We start from the raw sequence: 27874 nt of genomic DNA on the forward strand, positions 1-27874 counted from the left end.
TTCCCTGCGATTTCAGAATGCAGCCATGAATCCTGATGGCAGATGAACTTCAGGTGGCTTACTTGAGACAAATAACTGTGCAAAAATCACAGGCTCATCTAATCACATCTCTATAGCGTCACAGTCAGCTAATTATGCTAATGGCTATAGGAAATCACCTTTTGTGGTCTGGGATTGGGAGGGCTTGAGACAGAAACATGTGTGGCGAATATTACCCGCTCTGAGCTGGAGAGGCTGGGCGCCATGCTTGGTTCCAAAACGGGTCCTTTCTTGGGGAGCTGGTTTGGTTCCTTGTCGACTGGGAGGGAAACCCATTATACAATCAGAATTGCAGTGGCTTCATTATTTATCTCTTTTCAGATCATCTTCATATAAGAAATTGACTTTGCCTAAGTTCCACTGGTGGGCATGATAATTCCAAGTTAAACAATGAAAGCTCAGGACCTTTGTGTCAATTCAATTCAGCAAATGTGCCTCTATGCCCACTGGGTGCCTGGCACTGATCTAGACATGGGCAACATTCAAGAGTGTGTCTGGTGTCTTCTGAACATGGTCTCTTGTCCCGTCAGACACCTAAGAGAGGCAGTATTGTCCCCAGTTTAGAGACAAGGAAACGGAAGCTCAGAGATGAGCAATGACTCACCCAAGGTGCTACTGCTACTGATCAGAGGAGATGACCACTTCTATTCACCCAGAGGGATCTGGGGGGCTTCCTGGAAGCATGGACATGGGGGAGGGAATTGTAGAGAGAGGAAACAGCTGAGCAAAAATCCCAGAGGTGGGAGATTAAAGGGCTGGGGGTGTTCAAGGATGGGAGATGAGGTCGGGAGAGTGGCTGAAGATCAGACAATAGAGGGCTTCAAATGACCAATTGAGGGTTTGGACAATGGGGAGACACTGCAGGTGTTTGAGCAAGGGAGGGATAAGACGGAATCTGAGCAGTACCTGGGCCACAGTATGGGGGACCCCTTAGTGGGCTGCTGGCAGGGAGGGGGTCAGAAGGGGATGAGGTAAATAACGTACAATTTTTTAGTATAAGTATGTCCCCAGTATAGCATAGGACACAGACTAAAAAATTATTCATTGTTTCTTTGAAAGTCACATTTAATTGGCTATCTTGTATTTCATCTGGCAATCCCACCCCAGCCGCCCAGAGCATCCCCAGCTGGGTTCTGGGCACCAGCTGTTTCCTCTTCCTGGTATGACTTTCCCCACTGCGCATGCAGCCTGGCGAACTCCTATCCACCCTTTGAGGCCCTGCACTCCTGACTACTGCTGTGGCAACATTTATCTCGCACTACTGTCCTTACTTTGTCAGGTAATTGTTCTACTATGTAGCTTTCCTCTCAGCAGCCAACCTTACTTCTGGCTGCATAAGTTAAGGCCAGGACTCTCTCTAGATCCTGACGCTCTCCCCACCCCAAATTGCCTCCAATTTCTGCTTCCATCTCGGGAGGAGCCGGCCTCTTCGCTGCTCCTAAGACCTTGCCTGCTCCCTAGAGTATGGCTTACCTCTCTCACTGACCGCTTCAAGGTCACACTCTCTCCTGGGTCATTCCCACCAGGCACACCCAGCAAGTTCTCCCAGGCACAGGGTGGGGTCTCCAGGCAGCAGGAGAATGTATTGGGGTGCTCTGAGATGTATTGGGGTGCAAGAGGTCCACCAGGGCCTGCTGGACAGCTCGGCACCTATGGAAGGGCAGGGAAGGGCAGGGCAGGGAGCAGGAGAAGTTGAGCTGCCACGCAGTCTAAGTGCAGGTCTCAGCCCCCCTGTGTAGGGCCTGGGAAGGTGCTAGAGCAGTGATGGCCCTCTAGAGCTGTCCTGAGTAGTGTCAAGGGGCTGGGACTTTATGTCCCTGGGCTGACCGCCCACTAGACAGGAGGGAAGGACACCCGGGAAGGGGGTGTCACCTCCAGTGTGGTGGCTTACTTCCGCAGAGGACACCCCCAAAGAGGGCTGACAGCTGGGGGCCATCTTGCAGCAGCCTTCCCACATCTGGGCAGTGAGTCCTCTATTCTGGAAGCGGGGATGTAGGTTGCAAATCACAGCATCCAACCCCACCCCAACCCAAAGCATTCCCCTCAGGCGACCACCCAATCTCTCGTCTTCCTTCCAGCCAAGTCCCTCTGAAGAGCTGTCTGTCCCCGCTTCCTCTCTCCCGGTCACCCCCCTCCTCTGTGCGCTTCGCAGCCTCCAGTCTGTGCCCTTTAAACCCACCTTCAAAGAAAAAAAAAAAAAAAAAAGCATTTCCCCGGTGGTCCAGTGGTTAAGACTCCGAGCTTCCAATGTAGAGGGCGCGGGTTTGATCCCTGGTCGGGGAACCAAGATGCCACATGGCACGCAGTGTGGCAAAAAGAAAAATAAACAAACAAACCCACCTTCTTCCTCCAGATAAGGGGATTTTTGTAAAACTCAAGCATTGGCTGTCCCTCCCTTACTTAAGACCTCCCAGGAGCTTGCCTGAAGTCCCCGCTCCTGGGCATGGCATTCGGGGCTCCTCCTGGCCCAGCTCCCTTTTCCTCCTGCCCCCTGTCTCCCAGCTGCTTGATCGGAATCCCTGAGCACGCTGGGCTGGGCTGTCTCACGCTGTCACGCTTTGGAAGGGGCTGTTTCCTCTCCGCCTGGCTAGCTTCTCTCTGCTCCTTTAAGACACACTCAGAAATCATCTCCTCGGATGACTTTCCTGGAGGCTCCCCTCTGGCCCACAAGGCTGGCATCAGGGACCCCAAAGCCACCCACCGGCCTCCGTCAGGGGCGCACGGGGTTGGCGCCCAGGGGTGCTCCACGGGCCCCGGGCAGTGTTGTTGCTTATCTCTTCCTCTGCACACGTGAGCGGCCCACTGTTCTGTTTATCTGTGCCCCCAGCACCGACCCCAGAGCCTGGCACAGAGGGAGTCCCAGTGACGTGGACTCTGGCACTCAGGGAAGCCGTGGACAGCTGGCGGGGGGTAGAGGTGGTGGTAGTGTGAGAGAAACTATAAAGGCAGAATCGAAGCATCGGGGACTGATTAAACTCAGGCAGGGCTGTGGCCCCTCCAAGAGGCCTGTCCTGGGAACCAGAGCACCGTCCTGTTCAGTGTAACTCACAGTGTCTGACTGCAGCTGCATTCTCTCTGCGTATTTGATTCTCAAACACCTCGGAGCTGGAAGGGAGGTTTACACGTTTTACTGTTTATGCTCCGTGACCCTCAGGGCGCTGCACTCACTGGATCGAAGCTTCACTCTGCTCCCTTCCCTCCCCCTCCTTTCATGTCACCCCTGCCAGGGGGTGCCTGTGGGCCTGGGTGTTTATTCTATGATACCTCAGTCGCGGTGGTTTTGAATCTCACTTCCATCATCGGGTGAGGGCCCACCGCCCGAAGAAGCGATTAAGTCATTGATTGGTTTGTACGACTATAAAATGGTGGTGTGGCATTATAGGCTCTAGAGCCCAGGATTTGCAGCCAGACAGACATGGGTCTGAGGACAGGCTGCGTATTCCCATGCCATGTGATGTTCTGCCAGCCGCTTAAACTCTCTGAGCATCCGCAGAGGTGGCTGTGAGTATTAAGCGAGAGAACACACGAAGCACCTGGCAAAGCACTCCACACTTGATATACATATCAATGTGCAGCGATGTAGACATTTCTGGCAACGGACAGTGTCCAACCATGATAAACAGAGCCCAGCACTGGAGGTGTGCAAGCAGACTCGGATTCACTCATTCATTCAACAAACATCCATGGAGCGCCTACTATGGGCTGAGGCCTTTGCTGGGGGTGGGGAGAGATACAACAATGAATGAAACCGGCCATGGTCCCTGTGCTCAGGGACGTCCAGCCCTGGGATGGCAACACATGCATCCAGTGGTCACACAGTAAAGGTACAGTCACCAACTTCAATAAACACCCTGGATGTGTAGTGTGCAAAACCCGAAAAGGCTTCCCTGAGGGCGTGTCATTGAAGCTGCCATGGGAAGAAGTAACTGAGGCAAGGATGGGAGGGGACAGAGGAAAGTGGTCCAGAGAGGGGAGTCTCGTGTGTAACGGCTGTGTAATGGGAAGGAGCATCGCATATTTGGGGACCTGGAAGCTGGCTGGGGGGCTGAAGGCAGAGAGGGGAGAGGGGAGATGGCAAGGAAGGAGGCTGGAGGGGTGGGCAGGGGTCAGACCACCCAGGGTCTGGTAGGCCACACGAAGGTGACATGAAACCACTGAAAGCTTTCAAGTAAGGGTAGAGGGAATAGGATTGGATCTGAGCTTTGAAAACCTCACAAGGAGGACCCGTAGACAGGGGGCAATGGGGAGAGGGCCCAGGTGGATGCAGAGAGCCAGCTCAGTTCTTATTGAAGTTCAGGCAAAAGATGACAGCCAGTGCCTGGACTAGTCTGGAAATAACCATTTGGGAATCACCAGCACAAGGACAGCAGCTGAAGCCATGGGTCTGGATGCAGTTGAAGTTGCCCGCAGAGAGAGTCTGGAAGGATAAAAGGGATGCAGACAATCTCAAACACCAGCTTTTGTAGCCCAATAGAGTAAAATGAGGTAGCCAAGGAGAGGACAACGTGACCAAAGAACTAGGAGAAAAACTGGGAGAAGATGGTGAGATAGAAGGCACCGGAGATTTTCCAGGGGTGAAGTATGGCCAAGAGGTCAGGTGAGATCAAGATGGACGGGTGTCCTTTGGTGTTACCACCAAGGAGGCCATCAGTGACCTTCCTGAGAAGCACTGAGATGGCAGACCTTAAGCTGGATGGGATTCCTGCCTTGAATGCCCATTTTCATGGGACAAAGCGCCAGCAGTGGCTAACGTCCATGTCACCAGGATAACATTACATTGTCCAGTGCGATCTGGATCAAAGAGGATTGGCTCATTAGTTCAGAAAATCTCATCCGAGCCCATGAAGCGCACAGTATTGTTCTTTTCCGGTGACCACATAGCCCTGCCGACTTCATATATCTGTTTGCTTGTACAACGTGTAACACCGGCCAACTCATCTTGCAGAGTCTAGACTATAAGCAATTTGCCAGCCTGTACTTTGCCTTGATGGAAGCTCCCGACATGTGGACATATGTGAGTTTTGCATACAGAGCGCAGACGCATTTGGTAAATCACCTCGGACGCGTCCCTGGGGACGGTGCCGCAGGCTCTGTCGCCCCTACAGATGGAAGTTGGGAAGGAAAAGACGGGTCCAGATTGGGATCCCTGGGCTACGTGTGAAAACAGATTGGGGGGGCCAGAGTGGACGTGGGGGGACAGGGAAGAGGGTCTGTGGCTCTGAAGTGCTGTGCAGCCCCATACCCAGAGGTAGGACAAAGGACAGGAGGAAGGACCACGAGAAGCACCGACCCGGAGCACACTTCTGACTGTTCCAGAAGAGTCTGGGCCAGACTCCAGGTGCATGCTTTTGTTCAGAACTGGACAACACCCCACCCTGGCATTTCTTTCACCAGCCGCGCAACTTTCATAGTAACCCACTTGGGTACATTTCACCCTCCCCTGAAAACATCTTCCTTTTGGTCAATATTCACATAATTGCTACCTGTTCCAAAAATGGGGCCGTGCATTTTGCCTCTGTTATCTCACCGAATCCTTGCAAGAACCCCTTGCAATCAGCCCTAGTCACATCCTGGTTGTGCAGACACAGAAACCGAGCTCAGAGGGATGTAATAGCGTGCCCTAGGTCACACAGCTGGCAAGTGGCTCAGCCTAGATGTGAACCCAGGTCTCTCTGACCCAAAGGTCACATTACCTTCCAAGAACACTCAGTGAAGACCAAGCAGTCAATCCATATAGCGGGATTGCTTTCCTTTTGAGAGTTTGGCATGACCTCTTTTGTTTCTGAGTATTTGGATCCACTTACCCCCTTTATTCATTCAACAAACCTTCCTGAGGCTGGGTGGTGGGGCTGCAGTGGTAGCTCAGACAAGGTTAGTGACCTGGCGGCGTCTCTAACAAGTCAGCTCGGGGAGGAGACGGATCCATACCCAGGTGCAACAATCCGCAATGTGATAAACAAGGATAGTGCGGTGGGCGGATAAACAAGGATAGTGCGGTGGGCGGGTGCCGTGGGAACCCACTGCCTGGGAGAGTTGATGAAGACCTCACAGGGCCTTCCTGTGGGCTGCAATGCCAGAGCTGGATCGTAATAGGAGAAACAGATCTTGGCCCAGCAGAGCAGGGGAGGACTGGGCATTCCAGGAAGAGTGAACCGTGTATGAAGGCATGTCAGAGGTTGGGGGTTTGGGAGACTTGGTTGCATGACGGTGCTCTAGTGGGGGACTCTCAGCTGGCTGGGACTAGGGTATGAAGGGCCCCAGTGGAGACTGGGGAGCGGGCTATTCGTGCTCTTAAGATTTACTGAGCACCTCACCATGAGTCAGGCTTTGTGTTGAGCACTTCACAGGTATGATGACTGCATCATTCAAATAAGGACACTGAAGTTCAGAGCAGGAGTGGATTTTATGTGGACTTTATATTTTATACCATCATGCTTGCTCTGTACCCTTAAAAATGTTCTGAAAAAAGTCAAAGGCTTATGTACCTCCCACTCAGGTCAAGAAATAAAACCTTACCAATCTAAGGGAAGCCCTTTCCCATCATCCTTCACATCTCCCTCTCCCCCCAGAAGTAAACAATTCCTGAATGGTGTATTTATTTATCATTCCTCTAAGTTTCCTTATACTTTTACCACATATGTGCATTCCTAGCAATATAGGGTATCATTTTGTTTTGCATGTTTTAGAAATCTACATGAATATCATGCAATTTGATCTTCTGCAACTTGCTCCCCATCCCCCCACTAATGATTCATAAGGAATCTCTAGTCATTTTCACCGCAGTATAGATTTTCACTGCCCTATCCACAATTTGTTTATGCATTTCATCCACTGACAAACATTGAGGCTGTTTTAGATTCTTTACTGGGATCACGAGGTTGCAATGAGCAAGAAGTTCTCTAGATTTATCCCAGAAGCCAAGTCTCTGGGTCACTAGGGTGTGTGCGTCACTTCTAGATGCTGTCAAATTGTCCTCCAGAGTGGCGGTACCATTTCCTCTCCACCAGCAGCGTATGAGAGTTCTCTGTGCTCTACATCTTCATCAACACTTTCTGCTGTCCTCCCCTTTGCTTTTTGCCAATCTCACAGGTGTGAAATGGCACTTTCCTCTGGTTTTATTTTGCATTTCCCTGATTAAGAGTGAGGCTGAATCTCTTTTGATATGTTTATTGGACATTCATGTTTCCCCTTCTTGGAATTGCCTGTTCATATTTTTGATCCAGTTTTCTCTTGTTTCTTTTAAAAAATGGTTTGTAGATCTTTGTATGTTTGGGATATCATGTTCCAAATGTCTTCTTTTGATAAACGGGAGTTATGTTCTTTAATTAAATGTATCAATCTTTTTCTTGATAGTTTGAGCCTTTAAGCTCAAAAGCCTTTTGTATCTTTAAGAAAACTTTCCCTATTAAAAAGTTTTGCATTTAAGTTTCTTTAATCCACCTGGAATTGATTTTGTTTTATGCATGGTGTGAGGTAGAGATTCCATCTCATTTTTTTCCAACATGGACATCCAGTTGTTCCATAAAAGAACATTTATAGAAAAGTCCACCCTTTCCCCAGTGGCCTGCAGCACCACCTCTGCCGCATATGAAGTTTCCATATATGTGTGGGTCTATTTTTGCAGCCTGTTCTAGCCCATTGGCCTATTTATCTATCCTTGGGCTAATATCATACGGTCAAGCTGTACCTTTTTAGGCTCTTAGCACCTCCTTGAATTAGAAGAGCTAGTGGCTTCCTGAGAGCAGATCCAGGTCTTATTCATCCTTGTGTCCATCTCATCACTCATTACATGAACATCCATGTCATGCTTCTGTTTGCAAAGACTTTCTCACACTCAGTCTCTTGGGTTCCTGAGACTCCCTTATGCAGAAGAGGAAACTGAGGCACAGAGGTGAGGTGATTTGCCAAGGTCACACAGACAGAAGGTGTTCTTGTAGGATTTCAAAGCCACCTTTCTGTCCATCCCATTTTGCCTAGGCTCTGAGGACCTCTACCTGATTCTCCAGCTCATCTGGTGCAGAATTTTCACTTTTCCTTCCTTCTTTCAGCAAGTAGATCCTGAGTGAAGTGTGTGTGCCAGATCCCATTTCTGGGGGACTCTTCCCAGTACTGGAGACCAGTAGGGAGAGTGGGACCTCGGGTGGGCATTTTATGGGAAGTCTGAGGCCTGGGGTCAGCAGGAGGAAGACCCGCGGGTTTCAGAGTCGATCTAGAGAGCCCTGTCCTGGGCGTGCCCTTGGAACCCAGGAGCTGCCTTGAGAGAGGATGGCGGCTTCCCTCAGGAATTAGAGGCTTCCTCCCGCCCTCCCGCCTCCCGAGGCAGGAATGCGAAGGATCAGCTTTCAGCGGAGCTGCGGCTGCCGTTCTGGGGAGCTCCCAGGGCAGGCCTTTCCTGAGCTGTCGAATTAACTGGTTCTGTCTGTCCAACTGGGAGAGCAGCTCTTGCTAAAAATAGCTCCCTGCCCAGCACGACCTACGCTCGCCGGGAGCCGGCAGCGACAGTCCCACCCCACCGGGAGTCCCCACCCCGGGCCTGGCCCACGTCCCACCCCCGAAGCCGAGGCCGAGGCCGCGGGCACAGCGTTGTCCCCACAGGTGCCGCGGAGGGTGGAAGGCCCGCGGGCCGAGGAGCGGCCGAGGCCGTCCGGGATGGGAGCCCGCAGCGCGGCCTCCCGAGCGCTCGCTTGGGCCTCCCTGCCGCTGCTGGGGCTTCCCGCCGGCGCGCTCTGCGAGGACACGCTTTGCTGCCGAGGTAAGGCCGGGCCGCAGCCGGCGCGCCCCTCGCTTTTCCCAGGCACTTGCTGGCGCCTCTTTCTCCTTCCCCACCCCGGGTCCGTGGCGGAGGGGCCGAAGGAAAGTGAACGCAGGCATCGGAACCCAAGCAGGGCTTGGGGAGAAGAGTCAGGCGCTCTCTGCAAGCTCATCTTTGGTTCGAAAAAAGTCTTAGTCTCGCCACCTCGTTTGAGAAGCCTTTGCCTCCCCTTGGCCTCAGTCTTCCTATCTGGATTATGGGACAGTAAAATCGTCCAGCTTTAATTTTGACTGTGACCCCAAGAGAAATAGGGGAACCTGCTGAAACGGATTGCAAGCATTCTGGAGATGTTTGCCCGAACCCAGATGGGGTGGATAATTTGTTGATGGGAGGGCTGGAGGTGCCCTCCCTGTGACCCCCACCCTAGACACCCCCCCCCCCTCGCCGTCCTCTCCCGGAGCTCTGGACCTAGCATCAGCCCACGGCCCCCGCGGGTGGAGATCAAGGCGAGACGCACAGCAAAGTTTAAGAGGTCAACGGACGCGCGAAGATCCTTGCGGGAGAGGAGAGTGTGGAGTGGAGGAGGGGTGAGCAAGGCAGAGTCGCAGCCCACTCCTCAGTCTGGTATCTGCATAGTCCCTGGGCTAAAGCTGGGATTTTACCTTTGAAATCCCGGGAAAAGAGCGCAGTCCGGCCAAACAGAGGGGCTCAGCAAGCTAGCTGAGCCGGGGAAGGGGAGTGGGCGTGTGGCCCGGCCCAGATCTGGGGTGCGTGCTGGTGTGGGATCGGAGAGGGAGTGTGGCCCGGCCTAGATCCGGGACAAAAGTGGGGACCGGGAGCCTGTGCCGCGAGCCGAGGGGATCAGCGCTGCCCAGTCCGTTCGGGGCGGGTGGTAGTAGTGGGGTCGACTGGCCAAACAGGTGCGCTCCCTCCCCTCTCCTCCCCGCCTCCTCTCTGTCCGGGCCCAGCGGGCGGAGCTGCGGGTGCCGGGGCCTGCGATTGGCGGGGCTGGGCTGGCAGAGTGGCCGGGGGAGCCCGGGAGCCCAAGCACCGCGGCGCAGGCGGAGGCGCGGAGCCGGCCAGAGCGCGCTACTGCGGGGTCCGCCGCCTGCCTGGCCGGCTCCGCTCCGCTGCGCCTGGCTGGCGCTACTGAAACTTTCCTGCGCCCCGCGACCTCGCCACCTCGTGACTCTGGCCCTGTGCTGCTCGGGCTCCGGTGCCTTTGGGATGGCAGAGCCCAGCGGCCAGGCTGGCGAGTAGAGGTAAGAGCTAGGCCCCCCTGAGTCGGTATGAGGGGGCCCCGGGGGTCCTACAGGGATCCGGGGTTCGAGGGGATCTGGGGACCCTGATGGGTGGTATAGTGGTGCCTGACTGAGGAGTGGGCTGCGACTTTGCTTTACCTACCCCTCTTCTACCCTACAGCCCCCTATGCCGCGAGGACCTTTGCGTGGTGAGTTGACCCTTTAAACTTTCCTGGGCGCCTCTCTAGACAGCTGGGTCCTTGGGAGAGAACCGCGCGGTGTTACAAGGAAGGCAGCCGCAGCTGGGGCTCGCAGCCGGCGGGGGTTGGCTGGGGGCTTTCTGCAGCTTCCCAACCCTAACAATTCCAAGTTGTCTCCCAAAACCTCGGACCTTCCTCATCTACTCCTGGGGGTTGATGTTTGGGCAGCCACTCCTCTCTGCCGGGAGCCAGGCACCCCGGGGCACCCACGTTTTGGGTGTTGTTTTGTTCAACCAGTAGCCACTCCTCAATTTTCAGGGGGGCGGGGTTATTGAAGTGAGATCTCTTTTCTGTTTCCTGGGCTGCCTGGAACCCTACCCTCCAGAAAACATCTTGAGCAAGCAGAGTGGGAACAGGGACCAAAGCCATCTAGGTTCCAATCCCCAGCCTGGTAGGAACACCGTGGGCTTTTCTTGTTTCTGAACGGTCTATTCTTTTGAGCTGTCTGGCTTGAGTCATATGGAAACTGCGCCTCTCCTCTCCTGCCCTCTTTTGCTCCTTAGGGGGGAAATTAATTTTGATTGAGGGTGGATAGGCAGGTAGCTTGTCACCTATGAGGATCATCCTTTTTAATGATCATCTTTATTTCCCCTCAATGTCAAAGCCAAATGCCTTTCTGTTTTCTTGACCTAAGACGGTACACCTGAGAGTTAAAAACATACCAAACACAGGCTTTGGAGCCCGGAAAACCCCAGCCCTGCTGTTCATTAGCTGTGTGTCCTTGGGCAGGTTTCCTAACCTCTCTGAGCTCAAAGTTCCCACCGCAGGGGGATGTGGTGAGGCTTTTGTGAGGTTAGGCATGGAAGGCATCTGGCTCATAGGACAACAGCCTTGGACTGCCAGTCTGCATCCTGGAGCTTGGGCCTTCTTGCTGCCTGAGGGACCCAGACCCTTTGTGACTCAGTTTCCTCTCCTCTCAAAAGTTGGTGTGGACCAACCCCTCTTAACCAGCCCTTTTGAGAGAAGTAGACAGATGCATATACTCTCCAAGGCCTATGATTTCACTGGGTTTGTAAGCCTCAGATTTAAGACAACCCCATCCATCCCCCTCCTTGTCATGAATTATTCGGAAGATATAAGGCCTTCTGTCTACCACTGATCTCTTCCCATCCCATTTGGATGCCTGGAGGTTACGGTTGTAAATATCAGGGAAGTGCAAGTGCACTAATTAACCAGCATGACAGGGAGAGGGGCTGACCTGTAGAACCTGGCCAAAGTCACCTTCAACATCATCTAGCCACCCCATCCCTATTCTTCCTTCCCCGAAGCTGCATCTCCACCTGGAGAGCATCTAATCTTTTTTACTGGGATCCTTGAGTGGCAGCCCACTAGGCAGCTGGTTTCATGATTGGGCAACTCCAGTCTGTTAAAAAATTCTTCCTGTTTGGAGTAGAAATCTGTGTCCCTGTTACTTCTACCCACTGGTTCTAGTACAACCCTTCAGGCATCTCTTATTGGCTCAATTATTCACTGTGGTCCCCTGATGCCTGGCATTCTGTTCCTTCCCTGAGGCGTTCAACACACTGAACTGAGTCTGGCAATGATCACAGCACCATTTATTGAGTGTTTATTATATGCCAGGTCCTGTATTGAGAGCTTTTACACATACTATTTCTGTGCAGCCTTAAGACAGCCCCATGAGGTGGAATCTTTTCTTATCCTCATTTTACATATGAAGAAACAGGTTTAGAGAGGTTAAGAGACCTACCCAAGGTCATACAACACATAAGGAGCTAGGCTGCATCCCAAAGCTAGCATCTGCCTTTATCGTTACTTCCGTCCTGTGCTGGCATGCGTGTCCACTGTGCCCACACACTGTGTATGTGTGTGTGTGTGTGTGTGTGTGTGTATGTCTCAGTCTGTGGTGTTTGCTGGCAGTACTTTTCTCACAATCACCTGGGGCCCCTATTAAAATGCAGATCTTTCACCTCTACTCCAGACTTAGGAATCTGCACTTTTTAAAACTCCCCAGACCATTCTCATGCACACCACAGTTTGAGAACCACAGCCCCAAGGTATGCTTAGGGAAAGAATGTGGCATGTGGGTTCCAGGAAATCTGAATTCAAGTCTTGGCTTCACTCTTTTTTTTTTTTACTTATTTGTTTGTTTATTTATTTGTTTATTTATTGGCTGCTTTGGGTCTTTGTTGCTGCGCGTGGACTTTCTCTAGTTGTGGCGAGCGGGAGCTACACTTCATTGCGGTGCGTGGGCTTCTCATTGCGGTGGCTTCTCTTGTTGCAGAGCACGGGCCCTAGAGCGCACAGGCTTCAGTAGTTGTAGCACACGGGCTCAGTAGTTGTGGCTTGCGGGCTCTAGAGCGCAGGCTCAGTAGTTGTGGCACACAGGCTTAGTTGCTTCGCGGCATGTGGGATCTTCCCGGACCAGGAATCGAACCCGTGTCCCTTGCATTGGCAGGCGGATTCTTAACCACTGCGCCACCAGGGAAACCCTTGGCTTCACTCTTTTGAGCTGGTTACTTTCCCTTCCTGGGACAAGATGTTATACCCCCAGTATACGGGGTGACTGCTGTCTGTGATGGGCTGTGGAAGTCTCCTGGGTGGATGTCACACATTATGGGGCAGGCCCTAGGAGGACAGAGTGCCCTGGTGAGGCCTCTCCTGCCACAGTAGGGCCTAGGAGGCCCTACTCGTCACCCCTCCCCACCATCTCTCCAGACATCTGGCCTCTGCTTTCTAGAAGGACTGGTGCACCTTGGATGAAGCTCTGGTGCTCAGATTTCTTAGCATGGATGGTGGGGACCCCGGACAGATGGGCAGGACTCCCCTCCACACACCTCTTCCTCCTCCACGGCCCGTGATGGCCTCTGATCTCCCAGACAGGAAGTGCTGTGCTCCAGCTTCTGGGGGAGGGGAGTGGGGTAGGTCTGCCGTGTGTGCATTGGTGTTTTAAATCCTTTGGAAATGCATCCTTTCCCCGGAGGGCTGCTCTGCTGGTCCGTGGGCAGCTCTAGAGAAACAGCTGACCTGCAGCTGGCTGGGTAGGGCTGGTGCCGGGAGGGGTGTGGGGTAAAGGAATCGCCTGCACGGGCCTCGGCTGGGTCCCAGTTCCCACCTCCTAGCCCTGGTGTACACAGAGCACTTGTTTCACCTTTATCCTGTTTGATCTCCTGAAAGCACCGAATTAGTAAACACCCATTCTATGGAAGAGGTCATTGGAGTCCAGGAAGCTGCAGTGACACGTCCGTCCAAAGCTCTACTGTCTGGGTGCATGGGGGAGATGGTAAAGTTGGAACTTGAACCCAGGCCCCTTGGCAATAAGCACAGGTCTTTTTCGCGCTGCCTCCCACACCTCATTGTTTTCCGCCCCACGTGGTGGTGGCTTTGGTGCCAGAGTCCTCGCCCGGATGCTGGAAGACCTGGGTTCTGACTGGGCCACCACTGGGCTGTGTGATCCTGGGCGGGGCTGGTCGTCCCTTAAAACTTCAGTTTCCTTGTCTATAAAGGGTGGGGGGTGTTTGGTTAGATCTCTGAGATTCCTTCCAACCTTGACATACACAGGTTACCTTTTTTGTTTTTTGCATTTCCGGGGGCAGGGTGTGGGGTTCCATGATGGGCTCGGGGCATGGGTGAGTTGTTGGGTGGGGTTGGAGGGCAGAGTGCTGCACTGGGGCTGGTTATGAAACCAGTCGGAAGGGCTTTTGTGGGCTCAGTGTCCAGGGCACTTGGGAGCTGGGGTGCGGGGGGGCAGCAGGAGGGTGCCCGGGGCAGGGTGAGGTGGCTTACTCTGAACACTGCAGGGGGGTGATGGTGGGAATGACTGGGGATGTGGATGGGAGCTGAGGGCGAGCTGGGGCCCCCGCAGAGCCCCTCTGTCAGCCCAGGACAACCCTGGCCGAGAGACCAAGAGAAGGTCATAGTCTCTAATCTACCTCCTGAGCCACTGCATGTCTCTCCGTGGGACGTCCCCAGCCTTCCTTGAGTCCAGCCCCTCCCAACTGGAGTCTATGTCAGGACTGAGGGGCTTCCAGTGGCCTGTTCTCCGTGCCCAGGGCGGGCTCCCAGCAGCCTGGCTTCCTAAAGCAGGCCCTTGTCAACCGCAGCCTCCCCCTCCATCATGCCTCTTTTTCCCTCCCTGGGGGTGGCTCTCTGTCACCCTCCCACGGGATCAAACGCATGCTCTCTGGCCTGGCCATCAGGGCCCCATGCCTTCTCCCACTTCCCTCCCTGCCTCTTCTCTCTCTGTTCTTCAAGCTCCACCTGTGACTCCTGTATGTTCTTCTCTCTCAACCACTGCTTCATTGCCCAAATTCTAACTGCCCCTCCGGGACTGGCACAAATGTCACTTCTGCTCGGTCTCATCAATAAGGGGGAGGCATCCCCCTGTGCGGTTCTGGTTTGTAGCTCTTATCAACTCCCTTGCTTCACACTTTGTCATCAGCTTGTCCGTCTCCCGAGATGGGTTCTGAACTTCTTGAGGGCAAGGCCCGGCTTTATCTCTCATCTCGGTGCCCACGGAGTAGGTGGGGCCTGGCGAGGGCCTTCCTTGGTCTAGTAAATGCTCATAAAGCCTTGTAGAGTTGGACTGGCTTGTAATCGGGCTTGGTTTTTATGCTCCTGGCTCAGAGCTTTTTGCCTGCACCCCGCTTCCCCACGCAAACAGGTGGGGGTCCTGTCTGTCTGGGCTCTGGGTTAAGCTAGCTCCAGCCAAGGGATGCACAGAGGGATGCCTTTGGTTTTTGGAAAAACTTTCTGCCTCCTTTGGCTCGTTCTTGCTATTTAAGAAAGTCTATTCTGGCTATGTGGCATCAAAGACAGAGAGGCCTGGAACCAGGTCTGAAAAGGGTACCTTGTCAGCTCCCCTGCCTGCAGGCTGAACTTCAGGTCTCAAAGGAGCATAGCCAAGATTCATCTGATTCTCTAGAATTCAGAAGAAAGTTTGTAAAGTATTTACAAAGGGTCTGCAAGGTTATGCGGATTGTGTTGGGGGCCCAGAGACATGGCCCCAGAGGCACCCAGGGATTCCCTTGACTTTTCTAGGGATGCACAGTTCTTTGCAGTCAGAATCTCCAGGGAAACTGTCGCTGAATTCAGCGAGGGTTGTTGAACTAGAAGGAGACTCTCCATCATGACGGCTCCCCATTCAGAATGAGGCTCTTGTGTTGGGGTCATTTTCCCTGCTAGTATCATTTGCTGAGAGTGAACTTAGGCAGTGGCAGGTGGGCGAGGTGGGACCAAGGAGAACAGGCTTTAGTCAACACCCACACAGCTGGGCCAGGTGACCAGGGAGGAGCTCTCTGTCCCCAAGGAGGGAGCTCCCATCTCCTTGTAGGTCACGGTGGCTATTAAAGACCCATCTTGGAGTAAGGTTCAAGGGATGCTGAGGGTGCTGGAGGGAGAGAAGTGAGATTGATGATAGTCTGGCTTTAGGTTCAGATGCTGCCAAGTCCCTTGCCCGATTAGAGGCTGGCAGGGGCCCTTGAAGTCCCGTCGCCTCCCATGATGCCCTTGTTACTGAATGTCCTGCTCACTTTTGTTTTCTCAGTTTACCTGTCTCCACCCTCTGCCCCTGGACTGAGCATCTTAGCACAGGTGCCTCAGGGTTGACTCCTCTGGGCCACCCTAGGTCGCACCTCCTCAGAGGGGGAGGGGAGGGAGCATGGGGGTAAATGAATAAGTAAATGATTGAATGGTCCTTCTCGGCATCTTTGGTGACCCTGTCTGACTGTCACCGGCTGGAGAATATGTGACAACTGAGTCCACCAGGAAATGGCTGTCTGACAGGAGCAGTGAGGACCCAGCCAGACATAATGGAAGCTGGCTCTGGATGGAGCCGGGATCTCAGAGCCTTTCCCATCCATCAAAGCTGGTGCTGCTTCCACGAGGAGAGAATTCCCAAAAGGCTCCGCCGGCCCCCTGATAGGGATCTGCAGGGTGTGTGAGGGATTTGCTTTTCGGCCAGGATGTGGGGAGTTAAAAATAGGTATCCTAATCCCTCAGGTCCGTGTCAGACTTGAAGCTGCTCAGGGCCCTTCGGCTCCATTATCTCACTCGAGTGGCTTGGCAGCCGCTGACGTGGGTAGAGGTCGGGCTGCCCACTTTATAAAGGAGCATGGGGAGGCGTGCGCCCAATTTCTGCTTGAGGCTGTACCCAGTATTTGGTGGCAGAACCTAGGTCTGTTCCCTGGCCCCCATGCGAGGAGCCCAATTAAAGTCTGAAGTCCACAGGCTACAGGAGGGAAGGGGGTTGGTTGAAACAATAGGGGTAGATTACTAAGCAAAGCAGCAAGGAAGGCTCAGGCTGGATCAAGGCCCCAGGGGTTGGGGAGCAGTGGGAGGCTGTAAGTGCTGGAGCAGGGGTGTGTGGGGAGGTGGGGGTAGTGATGCGAGTGAAGCAGAAAAGTTCCGTCGAGACCCCAAGTCGGACCCCTTGAATGTCATAATAAGGCGCGTGAACATGATACTGTGGGCAAAGGGGAGCCATTGAGGATTCCAGAGCACAGCAGTTACTGCTTTATCAGAAGTGCAGTGTGATGGTGTGCTCCCCTGGCTTTGCTATGGGTGTCTTTTTATGGTGTTTGGTAGAGCAGATTTTTTGTGCGGGGGGCGGGAGGGATTTTTTTTTTCTTTTTTTGGCTGTGCCACGCGGCATCTGGGATCTTAGTTCCCCAGACCAGGGATGAAATCCGTACCCCCTGCAATGGAAGCGTAGAGTCTTAACCACTGAACCGCCAAGGAAGTCCCGGTAGAGCAGATTTTTATTTAAATCCTCGGAAGACACCCTGTCCCTCCCCACATCTCCTTCTGGAACCTGGTACTGTAGAGGAGGGAGAGTCTCATTTTCTGCTGCCTCTGGGTTCTGGAGCAAAGTCTATATCTGGGTTTCTCTGCTTCTTCCTGTTTCTAATCTAGGTTCTCCTGGTTGTCTGTCTATCTGTCCTTGCCGTGGTTGGAGGAATTAAAGGAGAGGGAGGAGGCGGTGGCTGAAGTTGAGGGGAAGGCTCTTCTCTCCTGGCCTGATTCATTGAAACTTTTACAGGCTGCGCTAGTGCCTCCTTGCCCCTGGCAAGCTCCCACACCACCAGGCTCTCCTTACACACATTTTAGTGCCCTTTGTCCTCTAACCCATACCTTTATTAGCTCTTTGCTCTTTCCCCAGATAGGGGGAGACCCTGGTGGGCAGAATGGGAGGTAACCAGATCTCTCAGACCATTGAAAATCTGTCATCCACCCATTTTAGAGTTGGGCAGACAGAGGCCTGGGTTTGCTGGGACTCAAACCCGATCTCCAGCCCCGTCCTGGTCTTTGGCTGCAACACTATTGTGCTTTTCAGAGTCACTCTGCTTCTGAGCTCCAAGTGCAGGGATTCCCAGCTCTGTGTGAACCCTGGTTCTGCAGCCTCGGCTCCTCCTGGGGCTGGGAGCCAGCAGCGCCAAGCCTGCGGGTTCCCGGCGAGGGCTCTTGGCGTTGGCTTAGTCACAGGGATGAGATCACTACTCACCTCGGGATGGGGGAGGATGCCAAGGTTTGGGAACTCGCACTCTGAGCCACTTGTCGATTTTGTGTGCGTGTGTGTGTAAGAAAAACAAACCTGTGGGTTGGGACTTTGTACTTGGCCTGTGAACTGCGGACCTGGAAGCTGCTGGGCCATGACAAGCTCCTGGACTGTGCCATCTCACAGATTCCAGGAGAGTGGCTCTGTGTCGAGAGAGCTTGAACCTGGTGTTAGTGTTTGTTCTGTCTCATCCTGGCTCTATGCAAGGGGCAGGACCTCCCTGGGCTGTAAAAATCATTCCTGGCAGCTCACACTTTCTGAGTACTTCCCATGAGCCAGTATCTGGGCTCAAGACTTTCCAAGGATCAGCCCCTTTGATTCTCACAACAGAGCCGTGAGGTCCTGTTATCGTCTCCATTTTGCAGATGAGGAAGCTGAGGCCCAGAGAGGAGGTCACCCAGCTTCAGGTCACCCAGCTTGGACAGGGCAGAGGTAGAGTTCAAATGAAAATCTCCCCACTCCACAGCTCGAGGTGTCAGTCACTGTGCTTCTCTGCCCTCCAGCTGCTGGGCTAATTCCTGTGGGATTGTGAAAGCATAAATACTAAGAAATTAGGTGTGATTAAGCAGGTAAGGAGCAGGAAACGGGTGAATGAGGAATCCTAGATTGACATCATCCCCCATATTCCCCGTCCAGCACTGGCCACGAGCAGTCAGAGATGGGGAACAGAGGAGAGCAGGTACGGCTGTATCCAAGCTCCAGGAGAAAAGGTCGCATTAAGCCATTCCTGGGCCTGTCTCTTTCCATCCCCTGTAACTGTTGGCTTTTTTGGTGTTAATTCCTTTCCTATCCTTCCCCGGAAGGTGCCTTTAAGGCTGGGATCATTTCCCTTTGAGCGGAGTGACCAATACTGTGTTGATTCAGATTTGGAACAGGGGTCTGTTGTTGGCTGCTGAATCCTGGGCTTGGGGTGGGAGGTGGGGAAAGAGCCAAGCAGCTTGTTCCCACCCCAGAGGGGCCTGGTATTTTGGAGAGGCTAAGGGTAGGGACTAGTCTGGGGTCCATTAAACAGACCTGGGTTGGAGTCCTGTCTGCTCCACCTACCAGCTGTGTGGCCTTGGACAAAGTTACCTCACTTATCTGATCCCCAGTATTCTCATCTGTAAATTGGGAATAATAATACTCCTTATCTCCTAGGGTTGTTGTTAGGCTAAAACTAGACATGGAGCTAGAGAACACAGTACAATGTCTGTGCCTTGTAAACACTTAACAAATGCTAGTGATTTTGTTCTTACTTATCACTATTTCCATTATTATTACTGAGGGCCTTCTCAGTCAACTGTACATTGGTCTTGGGATACTCTGGCCAATGCCCTTTCCAGAACTTACTGCCTCTGGGAAGGCAGTTTTGGGTATGGAAAAGTCTGATATAAAGAGACTATATGAATTACTTATTTATTTTTTCTTGTAAAGATACAGGGTGACTCAAATCCACCAAACAAAAAGGTTTTTGAATGTGGGTTTTTCAGTGAGCTACAGGGATGAATAAAGGGTATGATAGAGAAAGAGATTTCTTTAAGATGCTGGAAGTTTATCTCTTGCATAGTGTTCACATTACACTAGAGCTTGTTTTTGCCGGTTAAGTTGCTGAGGTGAGTGTATGTTGAAGCAGCCCTGCTGGGTGAAGGGGGTGGTTGGAGAGATTCAAACCAATGTGAGGTTTGGCTCCCCTCTCCATCCTGAGAACCTCCGGGGTCCACTCCTAGGGAGAAAGCATGCCCAGTCTTGGAGAGGCCACAGGTTGGTGTGGGGAGGGTGACATATCAGGGGGGGCTTCCTGGAGGAAGTGGTGCTGGAGGCGGCTGCCCTGGTTTCTGCAAACAGGATTGCAAAATCACTTCTCCCAAGCTTGCCTGGGTCTCTGTGGCAGGCCTGCAGCCCGGTCAGCTGGGAGGCCCCAGGCCTGGCAGTCAGGACACTTGGGGGGGGGGCGATGTCCAATCCTGCCTCAGTTTCCCCCTTTAGACCTGTACATCCCTAGAGCCCCTTTATCTCGGGCATGCCTTTAAAAAGGGAGAGGAAGGATATGGATGAAGATTTGGGTTTGAAATCAGAGCTCAGTTTGTCACTTCCATTGTGTGCCCTCAGGCAAGTCATTTCACTGCCCGTGCCTCAGTTTTCCCATGTGTCATACGAGGATAATAGCGACCCTCACGTCACCGAGTTGTTTTGAGGCGTCGGTGAGGTAATGCAGGTAAAGTGCTTATCACAGAGCTGGCTCAGGGGAAGCGCCTGTCTTTAAAAACTGCTGCCCGCCTGCTGTTGTTTTCGGCTTGGGACGCACCTCTTCACCCTCGCCTCCCCTCCACAGAATTCCTGTTGTTGACATTCTCCACACCAACTAGCGCAGGGATTTTAAGTATTTATATCCTTGCTGGAATTTCTCTTTGCATTGTCTAATTACCTGATTGAATGAAGGCAAACAATTTCACTTCCTTTCCTTTGCAAGCGCAGGAAACCGCCGGTGCCTTCTTTTCTGTGATTGAGATGATTATTGAAATATTTGATGACAACGCCTTCCCGCCTTGAGAGTTCTGCTCCCTCTTAGAATAGCTTAATGGGCCCCATAAATCAAGCTGCAGCCACGTGCTTGGGAAACATACATCTTGTTGAGGATGTTGATGGTTTGGCCGCTGTTTCTTTGGGTGCCAGCATGCTGTTTTGCCCGTTCCTGGAAGGATGGTTGATAAGACTTCTTTTTAAAATATTCGGAACTAACGACCTGTGTACATATTTGGGGAGGACTGGCCGATGGAGTGTAAATCAAAACCAAGGCTTAGGGAGAAGGTGTCACATGGCGAGGAATCACTGACTCTTCACACCTTGCTGGTGTTGGTGGCGTTGGGTTCTGCCCTGCCCCTCGTGGCTCTGGGGCGGGGAAGTGCAGTGGTTAAGGGCATGGGTTCTTTTTCTTCTTTTGGCCGCACCTCGTGGCTTGCAGGATCTTAGTTCCCTCACCAGGGATTGAACCTGGGCCCCAGCAGGGAAAGCGCCGAGTCTTAACCACTGGACCTCCAGGGAATTCCCAAGGGCATGGGTTCTGATATTGATGTCCTGAGGGCTCCCAGTCCTTGCCCTGTAACTGTATAAATTGTATAAATCAGTCACTGCATAAATTGACATAGTCATTTAACTTGTCCTTGGCTCTGAAGTGAGGGGTATAATAGATCCTGCTTCATAGGAATTGTAAGAATTGTTCTACACATAATGCTAGCACATGGTAAGTACTCATACAAGTAAGCCATTGTTTTTATTTAAGGATCTTTAAAAAATCCTTACTGTGTTCTTTACTCCAAGACCCTCCCCATTTGTTTTACCTCATTCTGTCCAGATAACAACCAGAACAGCATGCCCAGGCTTCTCCCACCTCTGGGCTCCTGCTGGCCAGTCCCCTCTATTTGGAATGTCCCTGTCTTTGCCCTTCCTTGTTCCTTCAGAACTTATCTCAAGCCCGGTGCCCTCCGTGAAATGTTCCTAGAGCCTCCCCCCCAGCCAGTCCCCCTTAAATGCCTTATTACATCCTTGTTATGCCTTTCGTCTGCAACTATTGTTGGCCCAGGTATGTTCCATGGAATGGCAGTCTGGAAGATACTTTGTAAAAAAGGAGTTTTGGAAAAGGCTGCATACTTGATGCCCGTTTGTACAGTACCAGCCCACAGTGGCAATTTTAAAGGCTCTGAGAAGTTCTGCAATACAGAAAGCTGTTGAACTTTGTTTGCCCCAGAACTCTCCAAACCTCTGACCTTAGGACACTTTCTTCCTGGAATAACTATTGACAAAGCTTTGTGACCTTCTTGGGGGATGTGGTGTTGTAGACATCTATATAGTAGTTTGATGGTATCTCCCCATTTGACAGTCAAGGAAACCAAGTAACTGGCCCCAGGTAAACCTGTGTGCATCTCCATCACCTCCTGGATCAAGTGCAGGTCCTTTATGTGGGTGTTCAGGGCCAGGTAGCAAGGAAGGGCTGGCTGTGACCTGCTCTCAAAGAGCATTTGGCCTTGTTGAGGGAATGAGATGGACACATGAAACAGAGAGAGGTTAACTGCCAAATCATGCATCCCTGAGCCTGCGTGTAACAGGAGCCCTGGCGCAGGCCACATCCCTGCCCAAGGAAGGACACGAGAGTCAAATGTCCTCTGGGAACCCAGCACTGTCCCCAGCGCCTGGGACCCCGGAACTCGGCCCCACCTGCCTCCCATAGCGATCCCCGTGGATTCCGTGACTCCACTGTGCTCTGGTCCCGCGGGGGCACAGCGGAGGGAGGGGAGAAGAGGCAGCAGAGAAGAGAAGAGCCTTCTGTTTATCAATGCACAGTCTCCCCTTCCTTTCTGGGGAAAATGTGCTCTCTTTCTGATTCCTCTTTTATTATGGGAAGTTGTCAGGGGAGCAGTTACCTGACAGTGGGAATTATCTGCTGTCTTTATTCTAGTGTCTGTCTGCCTAAATTCCTTCTTGGAGTAATTGATTTTGGTGATTCAGAGCTGCTGAATATTGTTTTAGAAGAGGGTGCAGGTGCGGAGGCAGGGGGATGCCCACAAAGGCGTTTTCAAGGGTGTGTGGGTGGCCAGCGGTGCTGCTGGTGGTGGTGAGGGTGGTATGGTAGATGATACGGTTCTTACCTTTGAATTGGTCCCCTCTCATACTGAAAGTACATGGGTTGCACGGGAGCTCACTTGACTGTGGAACTGGGGCAGGTCTACTGTAGGAAAAAGAAGAGCTGAAAGGCAAGTGTCAGGTCTGATGGGTTCGGTCATCCCTCACCTTGGACGTTTAGTCCTGGCCATTGGCCCCAGCCTGACCCTGACCCTGGCTGTTGTCATCTGGCCTCCCGGAGGGCCAGGGAGACAGTGGCGACTCCTAGGAGAGCCTTGAAGGAGAGCAGCTGCTGTGAATCGGCCTGCCCTTTCCTCTGGGCAGCCTGAGGTGCTGGCTCTCGACCCACTGCCCGGGGCACTGCTGTCCCCTGGGAGGGGAGGGCAGGTCAGGGTGCCTGCTTAGCAGGGATGCTGAGAAGGGCATGAAGGGAGGATCTCAGCGTGGGACTGGGAGGTTTATTTGCTCAGTGGATAAAAAGGCAAGTGTGGGCATTTCCTCCCAGAAATGGCCCCCAGCAAATGCCCAGAAAAGGCCCAATTTCAAATGAGTGAGTGCTCTAGACGTGGAAGGGAAAGCCTGGACCACAAGGTTCCTCAGGTTTCTCACCTGGAGCTTATATGGGGGGGGCAGCATGGTACAGGGGCTTCAGTGGAATCTCTCCACTCCCCCACCCCTCCCTCACCCAGGGAGAAGGAGGGTCCAGCCCCAGAGGTGGCCTGTCCTTTGTCATAACCACTACCCTCACCCCTCCCTCCGTGAGGCCTGGACACTGCAACTCCCTGCCTGGGGGTCACATGGCATTTTCCTCCCCATTTTACAGATGAGGAAGTCGAGGCCCAGGGTGATCTGTCCAAGTTCCCACCGCACTCCCAGTCTCCTGACGCCAGGTCCAGGACCCCTGGGGGCTGTAGTGGGGGGTTGCAAGGCTCAGCATCAGCCCAGCGCAGGAGGGGATGAGCCCTTTGAGGGGAGAGTGGTTTCTCTTGTTCCATCACCATCTTAGTTGGAGTTGGTTCTGTGACTGGTTCCTTGAGTCTATGTAACCATCCGTTAGACTGGGAAACTCCTGAAGGACAGGGACCCTTTGTCATCCTGGGATCACCCCTCAGTGCCCAGCTCGGTAGGGGTGGGGGAGGGTGATCAGACAGGGCTCTTTCAGGCATAAGAGGCAAAGATCCCATCAAACTGGCCAAATTTAGAGGGATGTTATGGGCTCACATATCTACAGAACCCAAGGGAGCGCAATGGACCGTACTGAATGAGTTAGGGTGTGATATCTGTTTCTCTCCTCTCACTCCACCCAGTTCTAAGCTCTGTTTCTCCACTGCAGTGGGAGTGGAGGAAGGGGGTCCCCAGGGAAAATTGGGGCACTGGCCCCAGAAGAAGAGGGAGCAAGCACAGGCAAAAACAACAGAAAGCCCAGAAACACGATGCACATGTCATGAATGGCTGGTAAATTCAATGGATTTTTGTAGACACTTCTTTTTTTCCTCCAAAGAAGGAATTTACATTGGAGGCACATCATATCCTAGAACAAAACCAAGCAGACCCTGGGCCCTGAGAAGGATCTGAAGCCACAGCTTGGCTCAGCAGGAAAGAGCGGCATAGTTGATTAGTGAAAGGGGTCTGCGCCTTGCTGGGAGAGGCAGGGTCTGCGTGTGCTCTGAGGGCCTGGGTGCCATCCCTCATTGGGTCTGGGTTTTGGTGTTATAGGTGCTTTTAAGGTTTGAAAACAATTGGGTTGAAACTAAATAATGTCGAAAGACTCCTCCAAACTTTAAAAGACCAAATACATGTGCTTTGAAGCCCTTTCTGGCCATACATAATACTATCCTACGGAACCGACAGATAAATTATAATGAGATAGGACATGATGAGGGGTGATTGTTGGAGGCTGTGGTTCCTGGCACTCTGAGGCTCCAGGAAGGCCTTCTTGTCCTTTGACTGTGACATCAGTGAGCTGCACCGCTCCTGCCTGCAGGGGCACATATTTATTGAGTGCCTACCATCTGCCAGGCACTGTTTTAGTTTGACTGCCTAGTGTTTATCACTGTTTACCAGATTGAGAACTGGTATGATTTTAGGAGCTCCTGTAAACCACCTCTGGTGCCTGAAATTCCACCATTAGTGGTTGATTTCTTTGGGTTAAACATTGCCCTTACTAGCTTAGGTGCTAGGTACTAATGGGATACTGAATGTGGATCTCATTGATCTCTAAGCCCTATTTGGGTTGCAAGTTATTTTTTGGAAGTGTGGAGATAGAGGAGTTAAACAGGGGACCCGGATATGACATCGGGCTGGTGGTGGAAGTCAAGATTTGCACGTTGTACGTCACTGTGCCTACCCCACCCTGGGCGCTAAACTTAGCAACAGTCAAAAATTTTAGTCATCAAATTGTTTTTAGCGGTCATTGTTTTCTAAGTTTGGATCCTAAAGGCAGAACAAGAACTAAAGGTCCTTCCCGCCTCTGGCCCCCCCGCTGCAGCCTTCCAGGTCCTTCCGCTCAGATGGGCGGCTCCTACTGTGGCCGCCAGGGCCAGCTGCTAGAGGAAGTTGCTGGAGCCACCCTCCCACTCTTCCCAGCTGGAAGAACAGTTGTCTGCCGCTACCTGGTCACCTTCTGGCCCCTAGGAACCCCTTCCCCAATGACAGTATCCGCCACTGACCAGTCAGCAAATGCTGACCCTCCCCCCAACCCCATACAGTGGTTAAAAGTATGTGTGGGATCTGGAGTCCGACTGGGTTCAAGACCAGCTGGGTGACTATACCACTCTTTGCTGACTTTCCCGTCTGTAAAATGGGATAACAGTACCAACCCCCAAAGGATTTATGCAGGTGTCATTGAGATAGATGATCACGTCCCTAGTTCAAGACCTGGCACGTGAAGGAAACTCTACATGGGATCTTTTTTTTTTTTTTTTCTCTTTGCCGCGCCATATGGCATGTGGGGTCTTAGTTCCCCGACCAGGAATCGAACCCGTCTGAACCACTGGACTGCCAGGGAAGTCCCGATACATGGGATCTTTGGTGATTATAATATCATTACTGCTCGGGGCCTCAGCCAGCCTTCCCACGGTGGTTCCCAGCCTCCAGCTGCCCAACTCTTGCCTTCCCAGACACTGCTCCTCCTGGCCCTTTGCATGTAGATGCCTTCTGACCCTCGGAGGGTCCTACCCCGGGTACCCTCCTCTCACCTGGGAACCCCAATCACGCTCAGGGTGTCAACTACCCCCGAACCTGGACTACTTCCAATCCCGACGTTAAGTCTCTCACTCTAATCCTCCCTCCAGAGTTCCAGATGGAGAAGTGATTTTTACCAGATGCTCTGAAGGCACATCAACGGGTCCAACATGGAAGTCCTGTTCCTTCCACTAAAACCACTTCCTCCCACCCCTAACCACCCCTCCCCCAGCCCCGACTTCCTGCTTTCAGGTGAAGGCTGCGCTGGCCAGGCCCCCCGGGCCGGGGAAGCCCTGCCTGGTGCCTCCCCTCTTTTCCCTCCTTCCTCCTTCGTGAAAGACCAGTAGTTCCCTTGTCCACTGGTTCCTACCTCCATCGCTGCCCCCACTGTCCACTAGGCGATGCCCCAGCCACCGCCTCCTGCTTCCCCCTGCACCCCACCTCCAGGGGACCTTTCTAAACCCAGGTCTGATGGAGTCACTCCCTCCCCAGAGTGCGAGGGGGCTCTGCTCCCCCACCTCTCTGTTGGGAGGTGATATTTCCACTTCTCAGGGCCGGGGCTGCCGGTGGATTGATCAGTGGTGTGGTTGAAAGCGAAACAGAGGTGGACAAACTAATAATTAACAGATGTCAATTGTTAATAGCTTAAAAGTACCACCAGGCCCCAGCCCCACCCCCAGGCGGGAGGAAAACTCACAGTCACTTGGCCCCTTGGACGAGATTGATTCCCAGCCAGACTGGGACAGGGTTGACTGAGAAAGTGACAGGTACCGTGGGGTGTGTGTGTGTGGGGAAGGGGCGCGGGGTAAGTCCCATTGCCAAGGCCCCCGGGCTTTGACTGACTTTGATTCCCAGGGGTCTTCTTGGGACGAAGACAGTGGCCGCTGAACTAAAGAGGAAGATCAGATGGGTAATGGGGAAGAACCATGAATCTCTCCATAGTCCCGGTTCCCCAGTTTCATCCAGATCCAGGCTGCCGTCCTCTCTTCTGGGTGACTGCAGGATCCTTCTAACCGGACTCACTCCTTTGTTTGCTCTCCTACAGTCTGTTCTTTACTTAGTCACCAGAGTGCGTGTGGTTTTTTTAAATTTAAGGTAGATTGGTTCAAGTTGCTCTCACCTCCCACTGCTCTGGGAGCCACATGTAACCTGCCCTTGGCCCTGAGGTCTGGCTGGCCTGTCCCGGCTCACCTCCCCTTCCCCGTCCTCACCACTCTTCAGCCTCGCTGGTCTTTCCTTCGGTTTTGTCCACCTCTGGTCCCCTCTCCTCCTTGGAATGTCCCACTTCAGCTCTCACCTGAAATGACCTTCCTCCAGGACCACGTGTCTCATCGAGGGTGACCCTTCCCGTGATCTGTTAGTCTCTGCCTCAATACTTGTTTTTTCCTCTCTAGCACGCATCACAGTCTTAACTTACATGTGTGTATATGTCTGCGTGTGTGTGTGTGTGTATATTTATAGTTTTTTTAATGCTTGTTTTTGTTTGTTTCACAGGACAGAAAGCCCAGGAGGACAGGCTCTCTGTCTGGCTTTTCACCATTAGCATTTGGCGGTTTCTGGTACATAGTAGGTCCTCAGTAAATATTTGTCAGATGAACGTATGAATGGGTAAATGGAGGCCTCAAGAGAGGCAGACCCTTGGCTAGGGTGACCAGCCATCTCGATATGCCCAGGACTGGCCGCGGGGGAGGGATTTCCCTGGGACTTTCAGTTTTAAAACCACTATAGTTGCAGGGAAGCCAGGATGAACTGACACCCTGCCCCTGCCCAAGTGCCCATTCCTGGAGGACTGATTTTCGAGGGCCAGATGCTTTTTAATGTTCAGTCTTTAGAAGGAGTCCAGGGCACATGCATTCCTGAGGACAATGTGTGGATGCCTGGGGGCGGGCACTGGGGCTGCCGGGCAGGTGGGCTGCCACTCCCCACCCGGCTGCTATCGGCCTCACCTGAGCCTCACGCCGTCCCTGTTAAGCTTGTGGCCAGCTCCTCTCGCCCCGTCTTTGCAGAGGAGATTGACCTGACATGCCCAAGGTCAGCTCCAGATGGCCAGGCCAGGGGCCTTGTTCCAACAGCATGGCTGGACCCCACTAGGGCTGCCATAAAAAATACCACAGACGGGGTGGCTTAAACAATAGAAATTTACTTGCTCATGGTTCTGGAGGCTAGAAGTCCAAGATCAAGGTGTCGGCAGGGATAGTTTCCTTTGAGGCCTGTTCTCCTTGGCTTGCAGGTCGCTACCCTCTTCCTGCCTCTTCACCTGGTTGTCCTCTGTACACGTGGGCCCCTGGTG

General features: G+C 52.8%; 1 protein-coding gene across 5 annotated transcripts in view; it reads left to right on the plus strand.

The window, feature by feature from the left end:
- The window catches only part of DAB2IP (DAB2 interacting protein), a 193688-nt gene that overhangs the window by 15283 nt on the left and 150531 nt on the right, over positions 1–27874 (plus strand). The window contains exons 1-2 of one of the 5 annotated variants that reach the window (XM_059925533.1): positions 9841–10053; positions 10214–10241. The exons of 1 other annotated variant lie outside the window; for it this stretch is intronic. In XM_059925533.1, coding sequence (XP_059781516.1) covers positions 10220–10241 — 22 coding nt within the window. In that variant the 5' untranslated portion in view covers positions 9841–10053; positions 10214–10219. Of the gene's footprint in view, positions 1–8525; positions 8792–9840; positions 10054–10213; positions 10242–27874 lie in introns of those variants that run through there. 3 more of the 5 variants (XM_059925534.1, XM_059925524.1, XM_059925529.1) reach the window with 3 other exon arrangements.

This window comes from Balaenoptera ricei, chromosome 6, assembly GCF_028023285.1.
Source record: "Balaenoptera ricei isolate mBalRic1 chromosome 6, mBalRic1.hap2, whole genome shotgun sequence".
Lineage (NCBI taxonomy): Eukaryota > Metazoa > Chordata > Mammalia > Artiodactyla > Balaenopteridae > Balaenoptera > Balaenoptera ricei.